This window comes from Salmo trutta, chromosome 32 (genome assembly GCF_901001165.1).
Source record: "Salmo trutta chromosome 32, fSalTru1.1, whole genome shotgun sequence".
In the NCBI taxonomy this organism is placed as follows: domain Eukaryota; kingdom Metazoa; phylum Chordata; class Actinopteri; order Salmoniformes; family Salmonidae; genus Salmo; species Salmo trutta.
In genome coordinates this window covers 14,529,638-14,549,224 of record NC_042988.1, presented here as the reverse complement: position 1 = coordinate 14,549,224, position 19,587 = coordinate 14,529,638, and the positions used below count along the sequence as shown (strand labels likewise).

Sequence of the window (19,587 nt, the reverse complement as noted above, 5' to 3'; positions counted from 1 at the left end):
CATTTAACGTGAATAAAAGGAAGAAAAGGTTGACTGTCTGCTGTGGTTTTGACAGTGTGTATCTACTGGGATCCAAGCTCACTTTCAATGGCTCAGCCATAACTCAAGATGACGCGTACAGCACCATAAAGAACTACCTCAACACAGGAAGTGAGTGCTTTAGTACTAACTACTGATTACTCCAGTTTACATTATACATATATTTATTATTGCACTTTACACATCGCATGAATGGATATTTTTCAACATATGGTCTGTTATCAAAGAATATGCATAAATTCTGCTTCATGATAGATATTCCTCAAGGATGTGTGCCTTTTATTAAAGCGGCATACAACGGCAGCATATGATTTCTCACATCAAATACATCAAAAACATATTTATTGATTTCTGACTTGTAGGTTCGGCAGCACCCAAGTGTTATAGTCCCACTGACCCAAATCTCAACTCCACCGCCTGGTTCCTTAACTACATTGGTGTGTTCGTCACCTTTGTGACCATTGAAGACTTCAACACATTTGGCTCAGAGTCAACGGTAAGCCCATGCACCTGCCTGTTTTGATGAAGGGGCATCATATATGACCAAAAATATATAACCAAAGGTTTATCTTTTTGTTTGTTTTTTACAGCTACAACTATTTGCCGTGAACCCTGTCAACATTGAATTGTTCAATTTCGCTGGAGCTCCTCAAAATCTGACTAAACGCTTTACTGAGCTTATCTTCCTGCAGAACTCCAACTTCCTCCCACTGCAGTGAGTTTTGAACAGTAGCCACTAAAATAATTTGTTTTATGTTACTAACTTACTTTATTTCTTGCATTTATGTCAAGGGTATGATAACAGACAACAGTCTACATTGAATCTGAATGACGCTATGGGGAAATTGGGCATGGCATTCTAATCCAAGATAGTGTTACTCAGTGTTTTATTTAATATTTCTGTTTTATTCCCATATCTTTAGGCTTCCACCACACTTACAATGTTTTGTCCCAGCCTCAGCTTACTCTAAGCTCAATGAGTCAGTGTGGTTGTCCTGGGCAACCTGAACCAATCCTGTACTAACGTGGACTCAGAGGTGCGCACCATCAGGATCTATCTCCATTTTTGTTACATCTTAACCTTAGACCTGTGTTTTGAACACATGGAAATGAAATGTTACAGTATGAGCCATTATTTCCATGTGATCACAATCCATTGATTGGTTAAGTGATACTGTTACCTAATCTTCGCTGAGATCATTTCCTTCTTGAGTTCTTCCACACTGGCATCGAATATCCAAATTGTCAGTCCGGGAGCAATCACGGGCCTGGGCCCGCAGGTCACAAGTCTGACCACTGGGCAGATCACTAAAGCCCCGCCCAGTGTGATTTTACAATCCCTGAGTACTCTGAGCAGTGTTTCTGGATGGAAACTTGGGACAGTCCTTGTCCATCATACAGATTCTCATCACCCAAAACTTCCAGGTGATTCACTTTTTAATAGGTTTATTGCTAGTGGCCTATTAGTTGTGAGCATCATTCACAACCATGATTCATGCTTTAAACCATTCCATCCTCTCTACTTCCAATGTAGAGGATATTTCATCATTTAATGTTCTCTTTCCTCAGATAAACAATACCGACAGTCTAATAAACCTGGGCTCTTTAGTGGGAGGTCTTCCTACCCAAACACTCACCGCAATACCCGCGCAGCAGGTTCTAACAACATCCGCCAACCCAAAATGTGTTACCAACATGCTGACTGCTCCAACAATTGTGAAACAGATCTATGTTAATAAGGTATGTACTTGGCTAGCTAACAATAGCTAGACTAACTGATGTGAAGTAGGCGTTATGAATTTCCCTCCTAAATGTTTCTACATGCCTCATTTAAATGTGTTATGAAAAAATGTAGGGTAATCAATCATAATAACGGTATTCATTTTAAAATGTTGACATGTTTTTGTATTACTTATTCAGATCATCACAGTTGACATGAAACCAACAGAACTGATAGTCAATGTCCCAGATGAAATGGCAACCGAAATTCCCAGGAATCTACTGAATTTCCCAACAACTGGAAATCAAACACTCACTGCTCTGAACATCAACAAGAAAAATGGAAACCTCAGCAGGTAATGTAGTATTCAAAAGCCATGTAGACCTTCAACATTTACACGATTATACAGTGGTGAACATGTGTATTATACGTCTATAAATGTGTCTGCACCTCTGTTTCTCTCTGTTTCATTTATAGGCTGTGCTGTTCTTTGATACAGTAGCAAATGGATTGGATGAGCCTCATGAGTAAGTGTAACAGTGTTTAGAGAATGTTGGTCCTGACCAATAGCTGAGCAGAAATCATACATGTATCATTTTCACATGGGGATACATTTTTATTATGTACTTGAACAAACATTGGTCATGATGACATTTATTGTTCCTGTATTAACTCTAATGAATGTACTGCATTGATTTATTTGTAGCCTTTCTGAGTCCGTGCTTCAAGGATTCACTTGCTCTCATGTCCAGACTTTCACCAAAACAAAAATTAAACCTCTCATCAGAGCTTGCAGATGTAGGGCCGGTCGAAGAAAGGTGGTTCTCAAGGAGACACAGGTGAATATTAAAAATACAACTTTTTCTACATAAACTAAAGGGCCCTACTCAATCAAAACCGTTAGCCAGGCCTCCAGATTACATTGTTAATGTGCCTGTATGTTCTAATGTATTTTTTATGGCTACATGAATCCAAGCATGTATTCTCTCAGCACAAGAATGACAATAGTTACTGGAAACCCAGTAACTGAATATATATTGAATATGTTTCTCTGTTTTCAAGGAGCTTATTTTACAGATATGAGAAAGTAACATTTTGTTTTACAGCTAACTTGCATGTGGAACAACATCAAAGGTGAAAGTCCTCAAGGTTTTGACAACTATCCATCAGATACGTCGCTGTATTACAGGTAAGTTGGTCATGTCACTGACATTGTAAAATGCATTGTAAATGACGGTAACTAATTTTAGATGAACTATTTACTGTTAGTTTCTTACGCTGACATAACCAAATGAAAATGCCTTATAAATGAACCATAAAGACAATGTAAACTGTTTGTATCTTTCTCCAGCTACACCAACATACAACAGACCAACTGCAGATCCTACTTCATTGAAACAGGAAGAGCAGACTTCTCCGTCCTGTCCAGCACATTGGATGGAAGAAAGGTTGATCTACTGAACAATGACAAAAAGTGTCTGGTGAGTTATGTATTCAAGACGAAAGACACAAGTTTCTGACTGAATGTTTAAAAGCAGTGATTATGGCGACATTTGATTTTTTCCAGAACATCAAAGGGACACAGCTCAGTCGAGATAATGTTGAGGTCCTGGGCAACATGGCATGTACTCTGGATGAGAACTACATTCAGAGCTCTGACTCTTACGTCCTAGAGAAACTAAAGAACTGCAGATCAGCAGATTACAGCTATGGAGACTGTTATCTGCAGTGGCAACACCACATATGGGTATGTCACACTGCTGATATCGGAGCTGTGCTGATTTGTATTCGTGTAGATACACAACAAATTTAAAATAAATGCATTTTTGTCTATAGATTTTTTCTTAATCAGTCTGTCTTTATTCTTATCTGTTCAGAAACCCAAGCACATGGACGGAAAATTCTAGAGCAGCTTGACATTCTTCCACTGTACTTACCAGAGAACTTCTGGAAACACATCAGCACGGTATACTGTACATGACAATTGCATAGCACTTTGACAATATGTTGTATTCAAATTAAATTGTATTTGTAACACGCGCCGAATATCAAATCAATTAATCACATTTATTTTTAAAGCCCTTCTTACATCAGCTGATGTCACAAGGTGCTGTACAGAAACCCAGCCTAAAACCCCAAACAGCAAGCAATGCAGGTGTAGAAGCACGGTGGCTAGGAAAAACTCCCTAGAATACAACAAGTGTAGACCTTACCGGGAAATGCTTACTTACAAGCCCTTAACCAATAATGCAGTTTTAAGAAAATAGAGTTAAGAAAATATTTACTAAATAACTAAAGAAATGTTTAAAAATGTAAAAGTAACACAAATAACAATAATGAATATACATTGGGTACCGCTGGGGTACAGGTTAGTCAAGGTAATTTGTACATGTAGGTAGGGGTAAAGTGACTATGCATAGATAATAAACAGCAAGTAGCAGCAGTGTTGTCAGGGTGGCCATTTGATTAATTGTTCAGCTGTCTTATGGCTTGGGGGTAGAAGCTGGTAAGGAGCCTTTTGGACCTAGACTTGGCTCTCTGGTACCGCTTGCTGTGCGGTAGCAGAAAGAACAGTCTATGACTTGGGTGACTGGAGTCTTTGACAATTTTTTGAGCCTTGTCTGACACCGCCTAGTATATAGGCCCTGGATGGCATGAAGCTCCCTTATCTTTTGAATAACATCATTTGAGTGACATCATTTGAGATTGTTACCATCTCAATTTGAAAAGTTCTCACTCTGGACGGTTCTGACTTAGAATATGTGGACAACTACAAATACCTAGGTGTCTGGTTAGACTGTAAACTCTCCTTCCAGACTCACATCAAACATCTCCAATCCAAAGTTAAATCTAGAATCGGCTTCCTATTTCACAACAAAGCATCCTTCACTCATGCTGCCAAACACACCCTCGTAAAACTGACCATGTTACCGATCCTCGACTTTGGCGATGTCATTTACAAAATAGCCTCCAACACCCTACTCAACAAATTGGATGCAGTCTATCACAGTGCCATCCGTTTTGTCACCAAAGCCCCATATACTACCCACCACTGCGACCTGTACGCTCTCGTTGGCTGGCCCTCGCTTCATACTCGTCGCCAAACTCACTGGCTCCAGGTCATCTACAAGACCCTGCTAGGTAAAGTCCCGCCTTATCTCTGCTCGTTGGTCACCATAGCTGCACCCACCCGTAGCACGCGTTCCAGCAGGTATATCTCACTTGTCACCCCCAAAGCCAATTCCTCCTTTGGCCGCCTCTCCTTCCAGTTCTCTGCTGCCAATGACTGGAACGAACTACAAAAATCTCTGAAACTGGAAACACTTATCTCCCTCACTAGCTTTAAGCACCAGCTGTCAGAGCAGCTCACAGATCACTGCACCTGTACATAGCCCATCTATAAATAGCCCAAACAACTACCTCTTCCCCTATTGTATTTATTTATTTAGCTCCTTTGCACCCCAGTATTTCTACTTTGCACACTCATCTACTGTCAAATCTACCATTCCAGTGTTTTAATTGCTATATTGTATTTACTTCGCCACCATGGCCTATTTATTGCCTTTACCTCCCTTATCTCACCTCATTTGCTCACATTGTATATAGACTTATTTTTCTACTGTATTATTGACTGTATGTTTGTTTTACTCCATGTGTAACTCTGTGTTGTTATATGTGTCGAACTGCTTTGCTTTATCTTGGCCAGGTCGCAGTTGTAAATGAGAACTTGTTCTCAACTTGCCTACCTGGTTAAATAAAGGTTAAATAAAAAAATTAAAAAATGTACCTTAAATGCGTTTCTTATTTCTTAATGTGTTCTCTTTTGACTGAAACAGCGGAATAAAAGCAAGTTCCTGAAGAAATTCATGAAAAAACTACGTACAAACAAGACAATGAAGAGGAAACTGAAGATCTGTTCAAAGAATGCACCATGTCTTTGAGATCCAAACGAAGCACTGGTAGGTTTAAATTAATATCAGGTCAATATAGCTGTTCTGTGGTTTTAATAGTGGAGGCTCCTTTATGATATGAATGATCACATTTCTTTTCAATACTTGTCTATTTAGTAAATGCATGTCCAGACTCCCTTGGCAACATTACTCAAGTGACCATAAGCAATGACGCGTTCCCCTTTGGGTATGGCACCACCACGTTCAACCACTGTCTGAGCACCCAAGTAGTAATGGACAATCTGGCCAGCCTGACTGAGAAGGTAGATGATGATGACATGCAAAAGGTCATTTTGGAGAAGCTACACCAGGTATAAAACTTTACTGACACAAAACAGGAAATCACAACAGATTTCAAACTCACAGGTTGCCAAGAGGTGGTCATTCAGTAACAGCTCTTTATGGTGTGGTCTTGTCCACTAGGCGTACTCCAAAGGTCTCTCAGACCAGCAGGTTCAGGTGCTTCGGTCGGTGTCTCGCGTGGCTTCCATGGAGCAGATTAACAAGTGGAACATCACTACAGTCGAGACACTAGCAGCACTGATGGACAATGGCAATGGAGAATGGGACTCCGACAAAGTAGGGATATTTAACTTTACACCAACAATGTCTTTAAATGGTGTTAAAAAAACAACATGATAAACATTTTGCTTCTAAAAGGTGTGCATTTAAATGTATCTTTCATCTTCCTTTTTTCATTTCAGACCAAAGTTATTGTCACCAAGTTCTTAAGTGCTGGCAATTCGCTTGGTGCCTCTGAACTGAATTCAATTGGAGGGCCTAACCTGTGCGCACTGGACCTCAGTGTGTTGCAAGCCATCAGAAATGACAGTCTCCGGTTAGATCATCAACAGATCTTGCTGTGTGAGAGAGACACCTTGTGGTCGAGTCACTCCACTTCACATTTATCTTTGTTGTACTCTTGCAGTGGTTGACCTCAACAGAGTATCGATGCCTAAACGCCCCTTAAATGATGTTGGAACATTTTCATATGCTTTTTTTGTTTGCGTGTTCATAGTTAGTGTTTTTCTTGTGCCTTCTGAACACAACAGAGATGCAGATGCTCTGGAAATCACTAACTGTTCCTCAGCACATAAGAAGGCCTTCTTTGCAGTAGCTGAGAACACCTTTCCTATCAACTTCGTCCAAATCCGCGCCACTGCAGATTAGCTAACATCCTACCAGCTCATTCAGACATACCTGGTTAAGGGCTCCCTTTTCTGCATTCATACATACAAAAACGATGGTTTCTTGGATGTCCTGTAATAAATGTGATTTAAAAGATTTAGTTCACTTGGGCTGTGACATTAGAGAACACTTGTGCCACCCCAGTCCTCATTCTCACCATGTTCGTTGCCCTTTTTTAGGAGGTGCCAGTATCACCTACATACGGAGTCTGTCTAGGGTCAATATTAGCATGGACATCAACACTTTTATTGGTTTGGATTCAGCTGTTTTCCAGGTATGTGCTCATTCCTGTAACCATACCATTCATCAATGACCTGTGATGGCAGTGACTCATATTCATTGTCATCTCTCATTTTTTTCTGTAATTCTCTGCCTCTAAATAGGCTCTTAGTGTGAGTGAAGTGTCTGGACTCCTCGGCTCCAACCTAAATGACCTGAAAACCTTTGAGAATAACACTGTATTGCAGAACTGGGTCTCAAATCAGTTACAGTCTGAGCTTGACAAGCTGGGTATCATTCTGACCGGAGGAAGTGTGGATTCAAACACCACCCCCATGACAACAAATACTGCCACCACCATCATCAATACAACTTCTGGTAAGGTGTCAAATGTTACATTAATGGTCAGCATGCTTTGCCAGTGCTAAATCCATTTTAAAATGTGATTCCATTAGAACGTGTACAAATAATTTGATTTCAATGAGGGAAATTAGTTATCTGTAATGTACCGTAAACATAATTATACTTATAATGTATAGGAATGTGTTTGGGAACAGACAGTAACAGTAATGACAGAAGACATTCAAATCTTAACCTTGTTATTCTGTTCTCTCTCTCCTTATCTTTTAGGTCAGAGCAGAGGCACATATCCAGCTCCTCTGCTTTTCCTGTTTGGTCTCTTGTTCATTGCAGTACAAATGTAGATTCTAATATTGCAATAGAAGCATTATAATTTATACCAGGTTGCATAATTATCATATCACGTCATAATATTACATCTCTTTTTGTCATCTATTTTTAAAGAAGACATTAAAGCTGACATTATATTTGACAGCCAAATGAGTGCAGTATGCAATAAATATGCCATATAATATATAGTGTTTTATCAACTCCATTGCTCCAATTGTATTTTCTATTGGTTAATCATTAATATTAATATAACTACTGTAGGTTATTTATCAACTACTTAATTATTATTATTTTTTATATATAATTTTTGTTTATTTCATTTTGTATGTTGGTAATGGGAAAGAAATACACATTAATATGAGGGTGTTCTGTTGTGTGTTTTACTAAGAAGGGCCACTTTAACCTGCCAGAAATGCTTTTCTCAAAGGGAGAAAGATGTGACTTTTTAATTCAAATGAAAGTGTCCAATTTGATTTTCTAGTTTTATATTTGCTCGTCAATGTCATTATTATTTACGGACCATGGTTTTACTTTGTTAAGTTGATGGTTCACAATAGTGATAGGCCTAAGAAACTGCATGGGTCAATCAGGAACAAAGAAATCAAATGGGTACGACAAAACTTGTGTTCCCTATGCTCATCATCAGAAAGTGAAAATACCAGAGAAAAAGAGGCCCAACTCGGCGGAAAGTCTTTCTCCCTGCAGCAGGTGGCGTTTTTTCGTTGTTTCGCCCACCATGCAAGGAGGTTTTGTATGGAGGTCAATGAGATAGTTGAATTTGTTCAACAACAAAAAACAATGTCTTATTTTCTACGTGAGATTTATTTGGTCGAATATAACTTTCTTAAATTGTTACGAGTGTACTGATATAAGTAGGACACGTGACATCCCGGCAACTTTGAGAAAAAACACTTTATATAGGAGTAATCTCGAGATAGCTATAGATATTCATTGTATGAGGCTAATAGCACAGTCTCTCTCCAATGAATACAGGCGGTTTACGTCATGGAAATGTATCCACCAATCCAAAGAAAGGATAGGCGGGAGCTAGACAGACCTCGTGTCGCTTTGTGAATAATGACTCCCATTGTCATGTATAATTAAGAAATAATGCACGAAGAGGTGTGGTATATTGCGAATGTACCACGGCTAAGGGCTATGTTCTATATTGGCCATATATCACAAACCCCGGAGGAGCCTTATTGCTATTATAAACTGGTTACCAACGTAATTAGAGCAGTAGAACTAAATGTTTTGTCATATCAGTGAAATACATTCTGATATACCATGACTTTCAGCCAATCAGAATTCAGGGCTCAAACCACCCAGTTTATCATCTTTGATAATACCCACTGTTAGCACCACGTGTGCTTTTATTTTGAAATGTTCAAATATTTTATTGTATTTTTATTATTAACGACAAATCGGTATAAAAAAGTACATGGGGGAACACAAGTCTATATATATAAACAATACATAAAAGACAAATGTTGAAATCAACATCCCGGAAATTGATCACAATTACGTCAAAGGTCACACGAAATATGTTTTATAACTAACTCGTTTGAAAGTTTTCACTCGCAGATGGCATGGACTCTGGACAAATTTCAGGCGAAAAGAAGAAAAGTCCTCCTATCAAAGTTCTTTCCAGCCAACTCCGAGAGGGAAAAGATAACCGATTGAATGGCAAGCACGAATTTAATATAAAAAGACTGGGACACTGGAAAAACACTGCGCTTGTAGTCTCTGTGGTTTGGATGCAAGGGACAATACTGGAAGTTCGGTCGGATCACAACACGGTGCTTCTTTTGGACGAGACAGGGACATTCGTTGTCAATGGCGTTAACAACATTCCTAAGGGCAACCCATGCCTACTTCAGGGTGAGATGCACTTTTATTTTCCTTCTAGCTGCAGCTAAAATATGTACAACATTTAACAAAACCCTTGATTTGTTACTCCCTGATTTTACACAGGTAACTATGTCATGGTGATGGGGGTGATCCAGGCCCTCTCTCCAGAACCTGTCCTGCACGCGGTAAAGATGGCAGACCTTTCTGAACGTGCTGCGATTCACAGAAAAATGTGGAAGTTGGAGGTGGAAGACCTTCAGCAAACGCTCACGTAGAAAGAAGCATAAGAAGTATGTTGCTATCAATGCCTGTTTGTTTTCATTTATTTTTAGCAAAATGTAAATATTGCTACTGGTTTTGAGTGCCATTAAGTGAATTCTACAGAAGCACACAATTGTATGTGATGAATGAAAATAAATAGGGCCTATACAATCAATGACACCCTCGTGAATCCATGGACTTGGGAACGCTCAAAGGTGCCTGGATTTCAATCAAAACATCCTGAAATAAGACTTCTTCCGCAGCATAACCACTCATTCATTCAACCTAAAGGCATTTAGGCCTAAGACAACAAGTGGATCTACGTAGGGCAGTTTGTACGATGAGCTTGCTTACTTACCAGTAACCATCACAATAAGACTGTATTAACAGGTAGTCATGTTGCAGTTTGATTACATATAGATCCTATGAATATGTACAATCACAATATCGACCAGTCTTGCCTCTAACCCCACCACCAACATTGTGTGCACATTACTATTAAAACTGACTGCATATGCCATATATATAATAAGATCATTTGAAAGTGCAATATTGACAAGTTATCTAGTGGACAAAGGTAATACATTTATATAGATCACTCGGGAAAAAAATAAAAATAAGCACCATAAAAGTATTTAACAAATTGAAATTGAATCTTGATATGTAATACCCCTGTCTGTTAGGTTTATGTACTCTTGTTTGTATATTTCTGTTTTTTTGTATTTGTTGTGTTCATAAAAATATATACTTTACAGTAGCGCGAGCCAACTTCCAGGAACAAGCAGCCTGTATGTATCACGTGATATTTTGGAGTCTGGAGCATCTACCAGTATTTGCATGACACCACCACATAACATTGAGCTAGGACTGATATGACCAAGAAGGTAACACAGCAAATCTATGAGCTCCTATAACTATTTCACTTTTCAAAATTGTGTCCATAGACAAACATTAAGTGATATATTTTTTTTTAAATGTACACGTTGTCAATTAAGATAATATAGCTACTACTGTTGCTTTAAAGTAGAGATTGACAGCACAAATAACATTTGTTTCGATATATTGTGCATCACATGTTCTCATTTCCTGCATTGAAACAGGGGCCTTGAAGTTCGGTTCTTTCGTGAGTAGCTACTAGTGTATTTAATACACTGCATTAGCATTTTTTAGAATGAAATCGGTTCCTTTAGGAAGAGCAATGGATTTTATATGTTGATACAGGCAGGGCTGTTGCTGCGTAGCACATTGATGAAGACACGCGATCGCGTCGTCTGTCTCAATGGAATTGTAAGGAATCTCATCTAGTGCGTCTTGATTCTCCTTCCGACCCGATGTATCATGCATGTACATACATAAATGCGTATTACTGTGCAATGATTCGGCGTGCACAGTTGAAACATGCGTTAGCATTGATGGCATAAAGGCGTTCCGTTCATAGTTCATTACTGCATACGCTGTTATGCAGAATATAGCGTATAGATAATATATGATTACCTACCACGGGGTGGTAGGCTATCAACTTCATTTTGTATCAATACATTATTTCAAGCCTTTTGCTTCTTTGGTGGATTTGGAGGTTAGATTCTGTGTTGAGTCCTATTACATAGGTCTATGGTTGAGTCAGCAGATGTCTGCCGAAAATTCATTGTAAACAGATTCAGATGTGCAGATACAAGCACTGACAACAGGGTTTATTTTGTTAGTTAAATATTCAACATTATTTGCTTTTTGTGACCCTCAGGTCTCCCAAGCAGTACCGTAAAACACCAAAATCAGCGAGGGACCATACCACGCTGACCTTGTCAAGTACCCTGTTCTGTGACAATGCTCTGAGTCACCTTCCGGTTGCAACATGTACATCACAGACCACAGCCCAACTACTGGGGTGGTGACAATCGTAGTGATCCTCATTGCTGTTGCTGCCCTCGGTGTTCTCATCTGTGGATGTTGGTGCTACCTGCTCCTGCAGCGGATTGGCCAGCCTGAAGATGAGGAGAGTATTGTAGGAGAGGGCGAGACCAAGGAGCCGTTCCTGATGGTACAGTACTCCACCAGGGGCCCTCACGTCGAGCACAAAACCAAGCTCACCCACAACGGCACTGAGAAACACACTTAACTGAGTCATTAAGAAACCGTGTCATCACCTAATATTAAGCAAGAGGATCACCTCATTCACATTTCCTGCTGATCATCGTCTTTCATCATGCCATTGAAGGATGATAAACGGACTGCAGCTCAATGTCAATCAATGTCTTATGAGGAAATTTGATATTTTTGTTTCTCATTCCACTGTGTGGATCTCAGTCAGGATGTGAGGTTGTGAGCAGTTCATTGTTATGTTTCTTAAGTATACATATTTTGAACACAAAAATGTACATCTGATTGGTGTTGATAGTTTTTGTTAACTCACCAATCCACTACTGAATTGTGACGGTAGACACAAGACAGTGCTCTGAACAAATGAGTGGGCAAAACCTGCTTGTTGGAAGAATGTATGACAAATTGATGACAAAACAATTTACTTAATATCAAGTGGCTCAAATTATTTGAAATTAGCTTAATTTGTTTGTTTATTTTGCATAGTTGAACTTGGTTTTGTTTACCTTCAGTATTCAAATGTGAGTTAATAGCCATTTTAATAATTTGCTAAATGCCAAATTTGCTCAAAGATACAAAGTGTGATTCACTCCCTAGTTTATCTCTGTTGTTGCTGCTACTTACTAAATAATCTAGTGTACTAAATACTGTTTATTTTCTCCTGTGGTTGCACAGGCAACCACTCAACCAAAACCAGTCATCGAAAGGGAAATTCTCCTTTGATAAACCATCACATTTCACAAGCACAACAGGGTCCAGGGTCTGAGTTTTAGTGAGGTCCGCACTCTAAAATACTATTTGGAGAACAGCAAAAAGTTGGCCATGATTACTACACATTTAGATAGCTGGCTAGACTAATTTAACAATCTAAAAAAAATAATTGACATGGGCTAATTGAGTGACAGTCAGTGAGTGACATATAAGAAGAGGGAAACTTCTGATGCACCACCAAGTTTGAAATTGCACCTTGTGTATTCTACTATTCTAACTCTCAACAGTAAGTTGAGACCCCAACTGTTCCTAAAAAAAATTCTAGATTATTATATTTTTTTAATGTTGGCAAGGTCCGTACCTCGTTGTCCTCATTTGTAGCTACAACACTGAGTAGCTGCTACAACTGACATGGGTTGAGAAGTCCTGCCAAGAAGCTACCAAGAGCCAATGACATATTTTCTATATTCCGTTGCAACATAGGAAATCCTGATGGCCAGATTCTATGGTAGCTGAGTAGGTTGATATTTGATGAAACAATGTTATGAAGTATTATGAAATGTGTATAACATTATGAAGACTATTGTTCTCTTTGTCATTTGATGTACCATTGTATAATTTCTTGACTTGTTAAAGGTTAAATAAAAAATACAAATACAAATCAACTTTAAATGTTATATCGGTCCATAGGCCTTATGATTCCTTTTAGATTCATTCCTTAGATTCATTCCTCAACTATTGTTGAAAGTTATTCTTATTGCTGTTTATAAGATGGTGAAATATCAAAATTGTGACAATTTGTAGATTTTTATATGATTACACAAATGGTAATAGTATTGGTTCCAATACGTTTTGCTTTCAAACTTGAGATGACAGTTACCCCACTTCTGTCTTGAGAGTTCAGCAGCTTGTGAAATACAGTATACATTTAAAAGTACTACTGAAAGTATGACCACCTGTATAAGTAAAATGCAGACTTAATTGGAAGGCTCAATGCCTACAGTGTCATACTGGTGCAGAGAGATGATTCATCATCTCCCACATAGCCCGAGGCAGTTAGTTAGGACCTACCCAAAACGCAGGGCGCATTCCTCAGCCCATATCTGACATGCCAGATATTACAACGTCTGAATAGGTATTTTACATTTCAGCTAACGACATATGTTGTAGCAATCTGTCAGTCGATGACACAGTCGATGAAGTGGCACGAAACCATTGGTTGATGCATGCAACATCTGAGCAGGGGACCTGCCTGCTACAGTGCCTATAGAAAGTCTATACCCCATTGAACTTTTTTCAAATGTTGATTTAATTGTAATTTGTCATTAACCTACATAAAATTAAATTCTACACATTTTTACAAAATTAAATAACTAAAATATAGTAATTGCATAAGTATTCACCCCCTTTGTTTAGGCAAGATTAAATTTGTTCAAAGTAAAATGTCTTAACAAATCACATAACTTATATTGACCTGTGTGAAATTACAGGGTTTGACATGATTTTTGAATGACTACCCCTTCCTCTGTCCCTGATACAAACATCTGTAAGGTCCCTTAGGCAAGTATTGAATTTCAAGCACAGATTCAACGACAAAGACCAGGGAGCTTTTCAAAAGCCTCATAAAGAAGGGCAGTGATTGGTAGATGGATAACAATAACAAATCAGACATTTAATATATATCTTTAAGCATGGTCAAGTTAATAATTATACTGTGGATGATGTACTAAACCACACAGACACATCAAAGATGCAGTTGTCCTTCTGAACTTAGCTGCAGGACAGGAAGGAAACTGCTTAAGGATGTCACCATGAGACCATTGGTGATTTTAAAACAGCTACAGCAAACTGGTCTCAGACTAGACGTAACATAGTAAATGTAAATCTGGGACACGCAAATTAGTATAATATGTTATGTTTGGCATAGTTACATAAGATAGGTTACTTAAGGCGAACACGAAAGGAGTGTGGTTGTGTACCATGAACGTCTAGCAATGAAAAGGTTGTGTGTTCGAATCTCATCACGGACAATTGTAACAAATTATCATCTTTGCAACTACTTACTACATTTGAGCTACTTTGCAATTACTTAGCATGTTATCTAACCCTTCCCCTAATCTTAATTATTTTAGCTAACCTTAACCCTAACCCCTAGCTAATGTTAGCCATCTAGCTAACGTTAGCGTTAGCCACCTAGCTAATGTTAGTCACAACAAATTGGAATTCGTAACACAAGTTTTGTAAATTCGTAACATATTATACATTTTGCAAATTCATAATATATATTGACAATTTGCAGTTGGTAAAATATCATATAAATTGTAAATCGTAACATTATATGAAATCGAGTTTTTCGGGATGAAAAAAAAAGGGTGGAGCTAAGCAAAGGCAAAATCCTAGAGGGAAACTTGCTTCAGTCTGCTTTATACCAGACACTGGGAGAGGAATTCACCTTTCAGCAGGACAATAACCTACAACACAAACCCAGATCTACACTGGGGTTGCTTACCAAGAAGACAGTGAATGTACCTGAGTGGCCAAGTTACAGTTGTGACTTAAATCTGCTTGATAATCAATGGCAAGACTTGAAAATTGCTGTCTGGCCATGATCCCCAACACCTTGACAGAGCTTGAAGAACTTTAAAAAGAATAATGGGCAAATATTGCACAATACAGGTGTGCAAAGCTCTTATGAGACTTTACCAAGAAGACTCAAAGCTGTAATCACTGCAAAAGGTGTTTGTAAAATGCATTGACTAAGGGTGGTGAATATTTATCTAATAAAGGTGTTTTTTATTTTTCATTCATCTTAAAATATATATATGTTTTGCAAATTCATAACGTATTGTATGAATTGCAATTCGTAACATATCATATGAAATTGAGTTTTCCAGAATGAAACGAAAGTGATGGAGCTAAGGACAGGTAAAAACTTGCTTCAGTCTACTTTACACCAGACACTGGGAGGGGAATTCAAATAATTCAAGAATAAGAAAAAGAATAATGGGCAAATATTGCACAATACAGGTGTGCAAAGCTCTTATGAGACTTTACCAAGAAGACTCAAAGCTGTAATCGCTGCCAAAGGTGATGGTAAAATGTATTGACTAAGGGTGGTGAATATTTACAGTGAATTTGGAAAGTATTCAGACCCCTTGTCTTTTTCCACATTTTGTTACATTACAGCCTTATTCTAAAATGTTTTAAATAAAACATTTCTCATCAACCAACACACAATACCCCATGATGACAAAGCAAAAACAGGTTTGTAGAATTTTTTTACAAATGTATTACTGTTAGGTTCATAGAGAAACTTTAACCAAGTTTAATCATTCCCAAAGGTTCTGTACAGCTGAAATCAGACAGCAAAACATTTCAGACATCACAGTTTATATGCATCCTACTTAAGACACTCCTCCTTACAGTTTATGGCTCCACAGGAAAGAGGTAACCAGATACCAACCCTGATTACTCCCTTAAGAGGAACTGACCTCACCCCTCACCTCCTAATCCACAGATATCCATCTGTCTTCCCTGTATCAACACATCACTCTCCTCTCCTCCATCAAACACATTACAAAGCCTTCTGGCTTTTTACAAACTCTTTCTTTTCAAGGCTTTGTCTCTATCATTTATTTAATATCTCAATGTTCAAAGTTTAGCTGATTCCAACATTACAAATAAAAAACAGAAATACCTTATTTGCATAAGTATTCAGACACTTTGCTATGAGACTTGAAATTGAGCTCAGGTGCATCCTGTTTCTATTGATCATCCTTGAGATGCTTCTACAACTTGATTGGAGTCTACCTGTGCTAAATTCAATTGATTGGACATTATTTGGGAAGGCACCGAATACAACAGGTGTAGACCTTACCGTGAAATGCTTACTTACAAGCCCTTAACCAACAATGCAGTTAAGAAAATACCTTAAAAAACTAAGCGATAATAATAATAACAAATTATTAAAGAGCAGCAGTAAATAACAATAGCAGTGCTATATACAGGTGATACCGGTACAGTGTCAATGTGCGGGGGCACCGGTGTTGAGGTAATTGAGGTAATATGTACATAAGGGTAGAGTTATTAAAGTGACTATACATAGATAATAACAGAGTAGCAGCAGCGTTCCAGAGGGTAAGCAAGGTAGGACGATTTAGAAATGTTGTAAACCGTGATTGACCACACTTCAGCACAGTAGGTGGTGGCATGCACCTTTAACATTGGTTTGCTGACCGCCATTATATCATAGAAGAAGAAGTGCATGTCAGATCAAAAAACAAAAATATTTCTGCAGCATTGAAGGTCCCCAAGAACACAGTGGCTGCCATCATTCTTAAATGGAAGAAGTTTGGAACCACATAATCTTCCTAGAGCTGGCCGCCTGGCCAAACTGAGCAGTCAGGAGAGAAGGGTCTTGGTCAGGGAGGTGACCAAGAACTCAATGGTCACTCTGACAGAGCTCCAGAGTTCCTCTGTGGAAATGGGAAAACCTTCCAGAAGGACAACCATCTCTGCAGCACTCTACCAATCAGGCCTTTATGGTAGAGTGGCCAGACAGAAGCTATTCCTCAGTAAAAGGCACGACAGCCCGCTTGGCGCAAAGTACAGAAAGATCCTTGATGAAAACCTACTCCAGAGCGCTCAGCACCTCAGACTGGGGCGAAGGTTCACCTTCCTACAGGACAACGACCTTAAGCACAGAGCCAAGACAACGCAGGAGTGGCTTTGGGACAAATCTCTGAATGTCCTTCAGTGGCCCAGCCAAAGCCCGGACTCCAACCCGATCGAACATCTCTGGAGACCTAAAAATAGCTGTGCAGTGACACTCCCCATCCAACCTGACAGAGGTTGAGGATCTGCAGAGAAGAATGGGAGAAACTCCCCAAATACAGGTGTGCCAAGCTTGTAGCGTCATACCCAAGAAGACTCGGGGCTGAAATCGCTGCCAAACGTGCTTCAACAAAGTACTGAGTAAAGGGTCTGAATATTTATGTAAATGTGATATTCCGTTTTTTATTTTTAATAAAATTTGCAAAGATTTCTAAAAACCTGTTTTTGCTTTGCCATTATGGGGTAGTGTGTAGATTGATGATGAAACATTTTTTTTAATAAGTTTTAGAATAAGGCTGTAATGTAACAAAATGTGGAAATAGTCAAGGGGTCTGAATACTTTCCGAATGCACTGTATCTAAAATGTGCACTACCGTTCAAAAGTTTGGGGTCACTTAAAAATGTCCTTGTTTGATCAGAAATACAGTGTAGACATTGATAATGTTGTAGATGACTATTGTAGCTGGAAACGGCAGATTTTTTTATGGAATATCTACATAGGCGTAGAGAGGCCCATTATCAGCAACCATCACTCCTTTGTTCCAATGGCACATTGTGTTAGCTAATAAAAGTTTATCATTTTAAAAAGGCTAATTGATCACTAGAAAACCATTTTGCAATTATGTTAGCACAGCTGAAAACTGTTGTTCTGATTAAAGAAGCAATAAAACTGGCCTTCTTTAAACTAGTTGAGTATCTGGAGCATCAGCATTTGTGGGTTTGATTACAGGCTCAAAACGGCCAGAAACAAAGAACTTTCTTCTGAAACTCGTCAGTCTATTCCTGTTCTGAGAAATGAAGGCTATTCCATGCGAGAAATTGCCAATAAACTGAAGATCTCGTACAACGCTATGTACTACTCCCTTCACAGAACAGCGCAAACTGGCTCTTACCAGAATAGAAAGAGTGGGAGGCACCGGTGCACAACTGAGCAAGAGGGCAAGTACATTAGAGGGTGTCTAGTTTGAGTAACAGACGCCTCACAAGTCCTCAACTGGCAGCTTCATTAAATAGTACCCGAAAAACACCTGTCTCAACTTCAACAGTGAAGTGGCGACTCTGGGATGCTGGCCTTCTAGACCTGTTGGATCGGATGGTGAGGGCTAGGGCCATTCTGCCAAGAAATGTTTGGGAACTTGCAGGTGCCTTGGTGGAAGAGTGGGGTAACATCTCACAGCAAGAACTGGAAAATCTGGTGTAGTCCATGAGGAGGAGATGCACTGCAGTACTTAATGCAGCTGATGGCCACACCAGATACTGACTGTCCCTTTGTTCAGGGACACATTCTATTTCTGTTAGTCACATGTCTGTAGAACTTGTTCAGTTTATGTCTCAGTTGTTGAATCTTTTTATGTTCATACAAATATTTACACATGTTAAGTTTGCAGAAAATATATGCAGTTGACAGTGAGAGGATGTTTCTTTTTTTGCTGAGTTTATATCCTACCAATGGGACATTAAAAACGGTAATATCTTATGTTTCACCGAGTCGTGGCTGAACACTCTATCGGCAAGACAGAACAGCAACCTCTGGTAAGACACGGGGCGGGTGCCTATGCATTTATGTAAACAACAGCTGGAGCACAATATCTAAGGACGTCTCAGTTTTGCCCGCCTGAGGTAGAGTATCTCATGATAAGCTGTAGACCACACTATCTACCTAGAGTTTTAATCTGTATTTTTTTGTAGCTGTCTACATACCACCACAGAGAGAAGTTAAAACTAAAACTGCACTCCCCACAGTGACTGTACGTACATACCCCAACCAGAAGCCATGGATTACAGGCAACATTCGCACTGAGCTAAAGGGTAGAGCTGCCACTTTCAAGGAGCGGGACTCTAACCCGGAAGCTTAGAAGAAATCCCGTTATGCCCTCCGATGAACCATCAAACAGGCAAAGCGTCAATACAGGACTAAGATCGAATTGTACTACACCGGCTCCGATGCTCGTCGGATGTGGCAGGGCTTGCAAACTACTACAGACTACAAAGGGAAGGACAACAGAGCTGCCCAGTGACATGAGCTAA

The 19,587-nt window shown here is 39.1% G+C and overlaps 4 protein-coding genes across 8 annotated transcripts; all 4 read left to right on the top strand.

The window, feature by feature from the left end:
* Nucleotides 1-1,275: 1,275 nt before the first annotated feature.
* Nucleotides 1,276-3,820, top strand: LOC115171173 (mesothelin-like protein). Its single transcript, XM_029727740.1, has 9 exons — nucleotides 1,276-1,464; nucleotides 1,609-1,779; nucleotides 1,960-2,114; nucleotides 2,237-2,286; nucleotides 2,466-2,598; nucleotides 2,866-2,948; nucleotides 3,111-3,240; nucleotides 3,327-3,506; nucleotides 3,637-3,820. The coding sequence occupies exons 6-9, from the start codon at nucleotides 2,875-2,877 to the stop codon at nucleotides 3,664-3,666; spliced, it is 414 nt and encodes a 137-aa protein (XP_029583600.1). The 5' UTR covers nucleotides 1,276-1,464; nucleotides 1,609-1,779; nucleotides 1,960-2,114; nucleotides 2,237-2,286; nucleotides 2,466-2,598; nucleotides 2,866-2,874; the 3' UTR covers nucleotides 3,667-3,820.
* A 1,692-nt stretch (nucleotides 3,821-5,512) lies between these two features.
* LOC115170671 (uncharacterized) lies at nucleotides 5,513-6,644 on the top strand. Its single transcript, XM_029726916.1, has 4 exons — nucleotides 5,513-5,718; nucleotides 5,827-6,020; nucleotides 6,133-6,288; nucleotides 6,414-6,644. Exons 1-4 carry the CDS (start codon nucleotides 5,691-5,693, stop codon nucleotides 6,642-6,644), a joined length of 609 nt encoding a protein of 202 aa, XP_029582776.1. The 5' UTR covers nucleotides 5,513-5,690.
* Nucleotides 6,641-8,058, top strand: LOC115171171 (mesothelin-like protein). Of its 2 annotated transcripts, XM_029727739.1 has the most exons (4): nucleotides 6,641-6,912; nucleotides 7,077-7,171; nucleotides 7,281-7,494; nucleotides 7,747-8,058. In XM_029727739.1, the coding sequence occupies exons 2-4, from the start codon at nucleotides 7,127-7,129 to the stop codon at nucleotides 7,818-7,820; spliced, it is 333 nt and encodes a 110-aa protein (XP_029583599.1). In that variant the 5' UTR covers nucleotides 6,641-6,912; nucleotides 7,077-7,126; the 3' UTR covers nucleotides 7,821-8,058. The 2 variants fall into 2 exon arrangements, with proteins under 2 accessions (XP_029583599.1, XP_029583598.1); XM_029727738.1 differs by having other exon boundaries at nucleotides 6,641-7,171.
* A 1,242-nt stretch (nucleotides 8,059-9,300) lies between these two features.
* Nucleotides 9,301-13,397, top strand: LOC115171170 (stannin). Of its 4 annotated transcripts, XM_029727735.1 has the most exons (3): nucleotides 9,301-9,687; nucleotides 9,781-9,947; nucleotides 11,660-11,792. In XM_029727735.1, exons 1-2 carry the CDS (start codon nucleotides 9,396-9,398, stop codon nucleotides 9,930-9,932), a joined length of 444 nt encoding a protein of 147 aa, XP_029583595.1. In that variant the 5' UTR covers nucleotides 9,301-9,395; the 3' UTR covers nucleotides 9,933-9,947; nucleotides 11,660-11,792. The 4 variants fall into 4 exon arrangements, 3 of the variants coding, with proteins under 3 accessions (XP_029583595.1, XP_029583596.1, XP_029583597.1); XM_029727736.1 differs by lacking the exon at nucleotides 9,301-9,687 and having other exon boundaries at nucleotides 9,810-9,947; nucleotides 11,660-13,397; XR_003871146.1 differs by lacking the exons at nucleotides 9,301-9,687; nucleotides 9,781-9,947 and adding an exon at nucleotides 9,956-10,802 and having other exon boundaries at nucleotides 11,660-13,397.
* The last annotated feature ends 6,190 nt before the right edge of the window (nucleotides 13,398-19,587 follow it).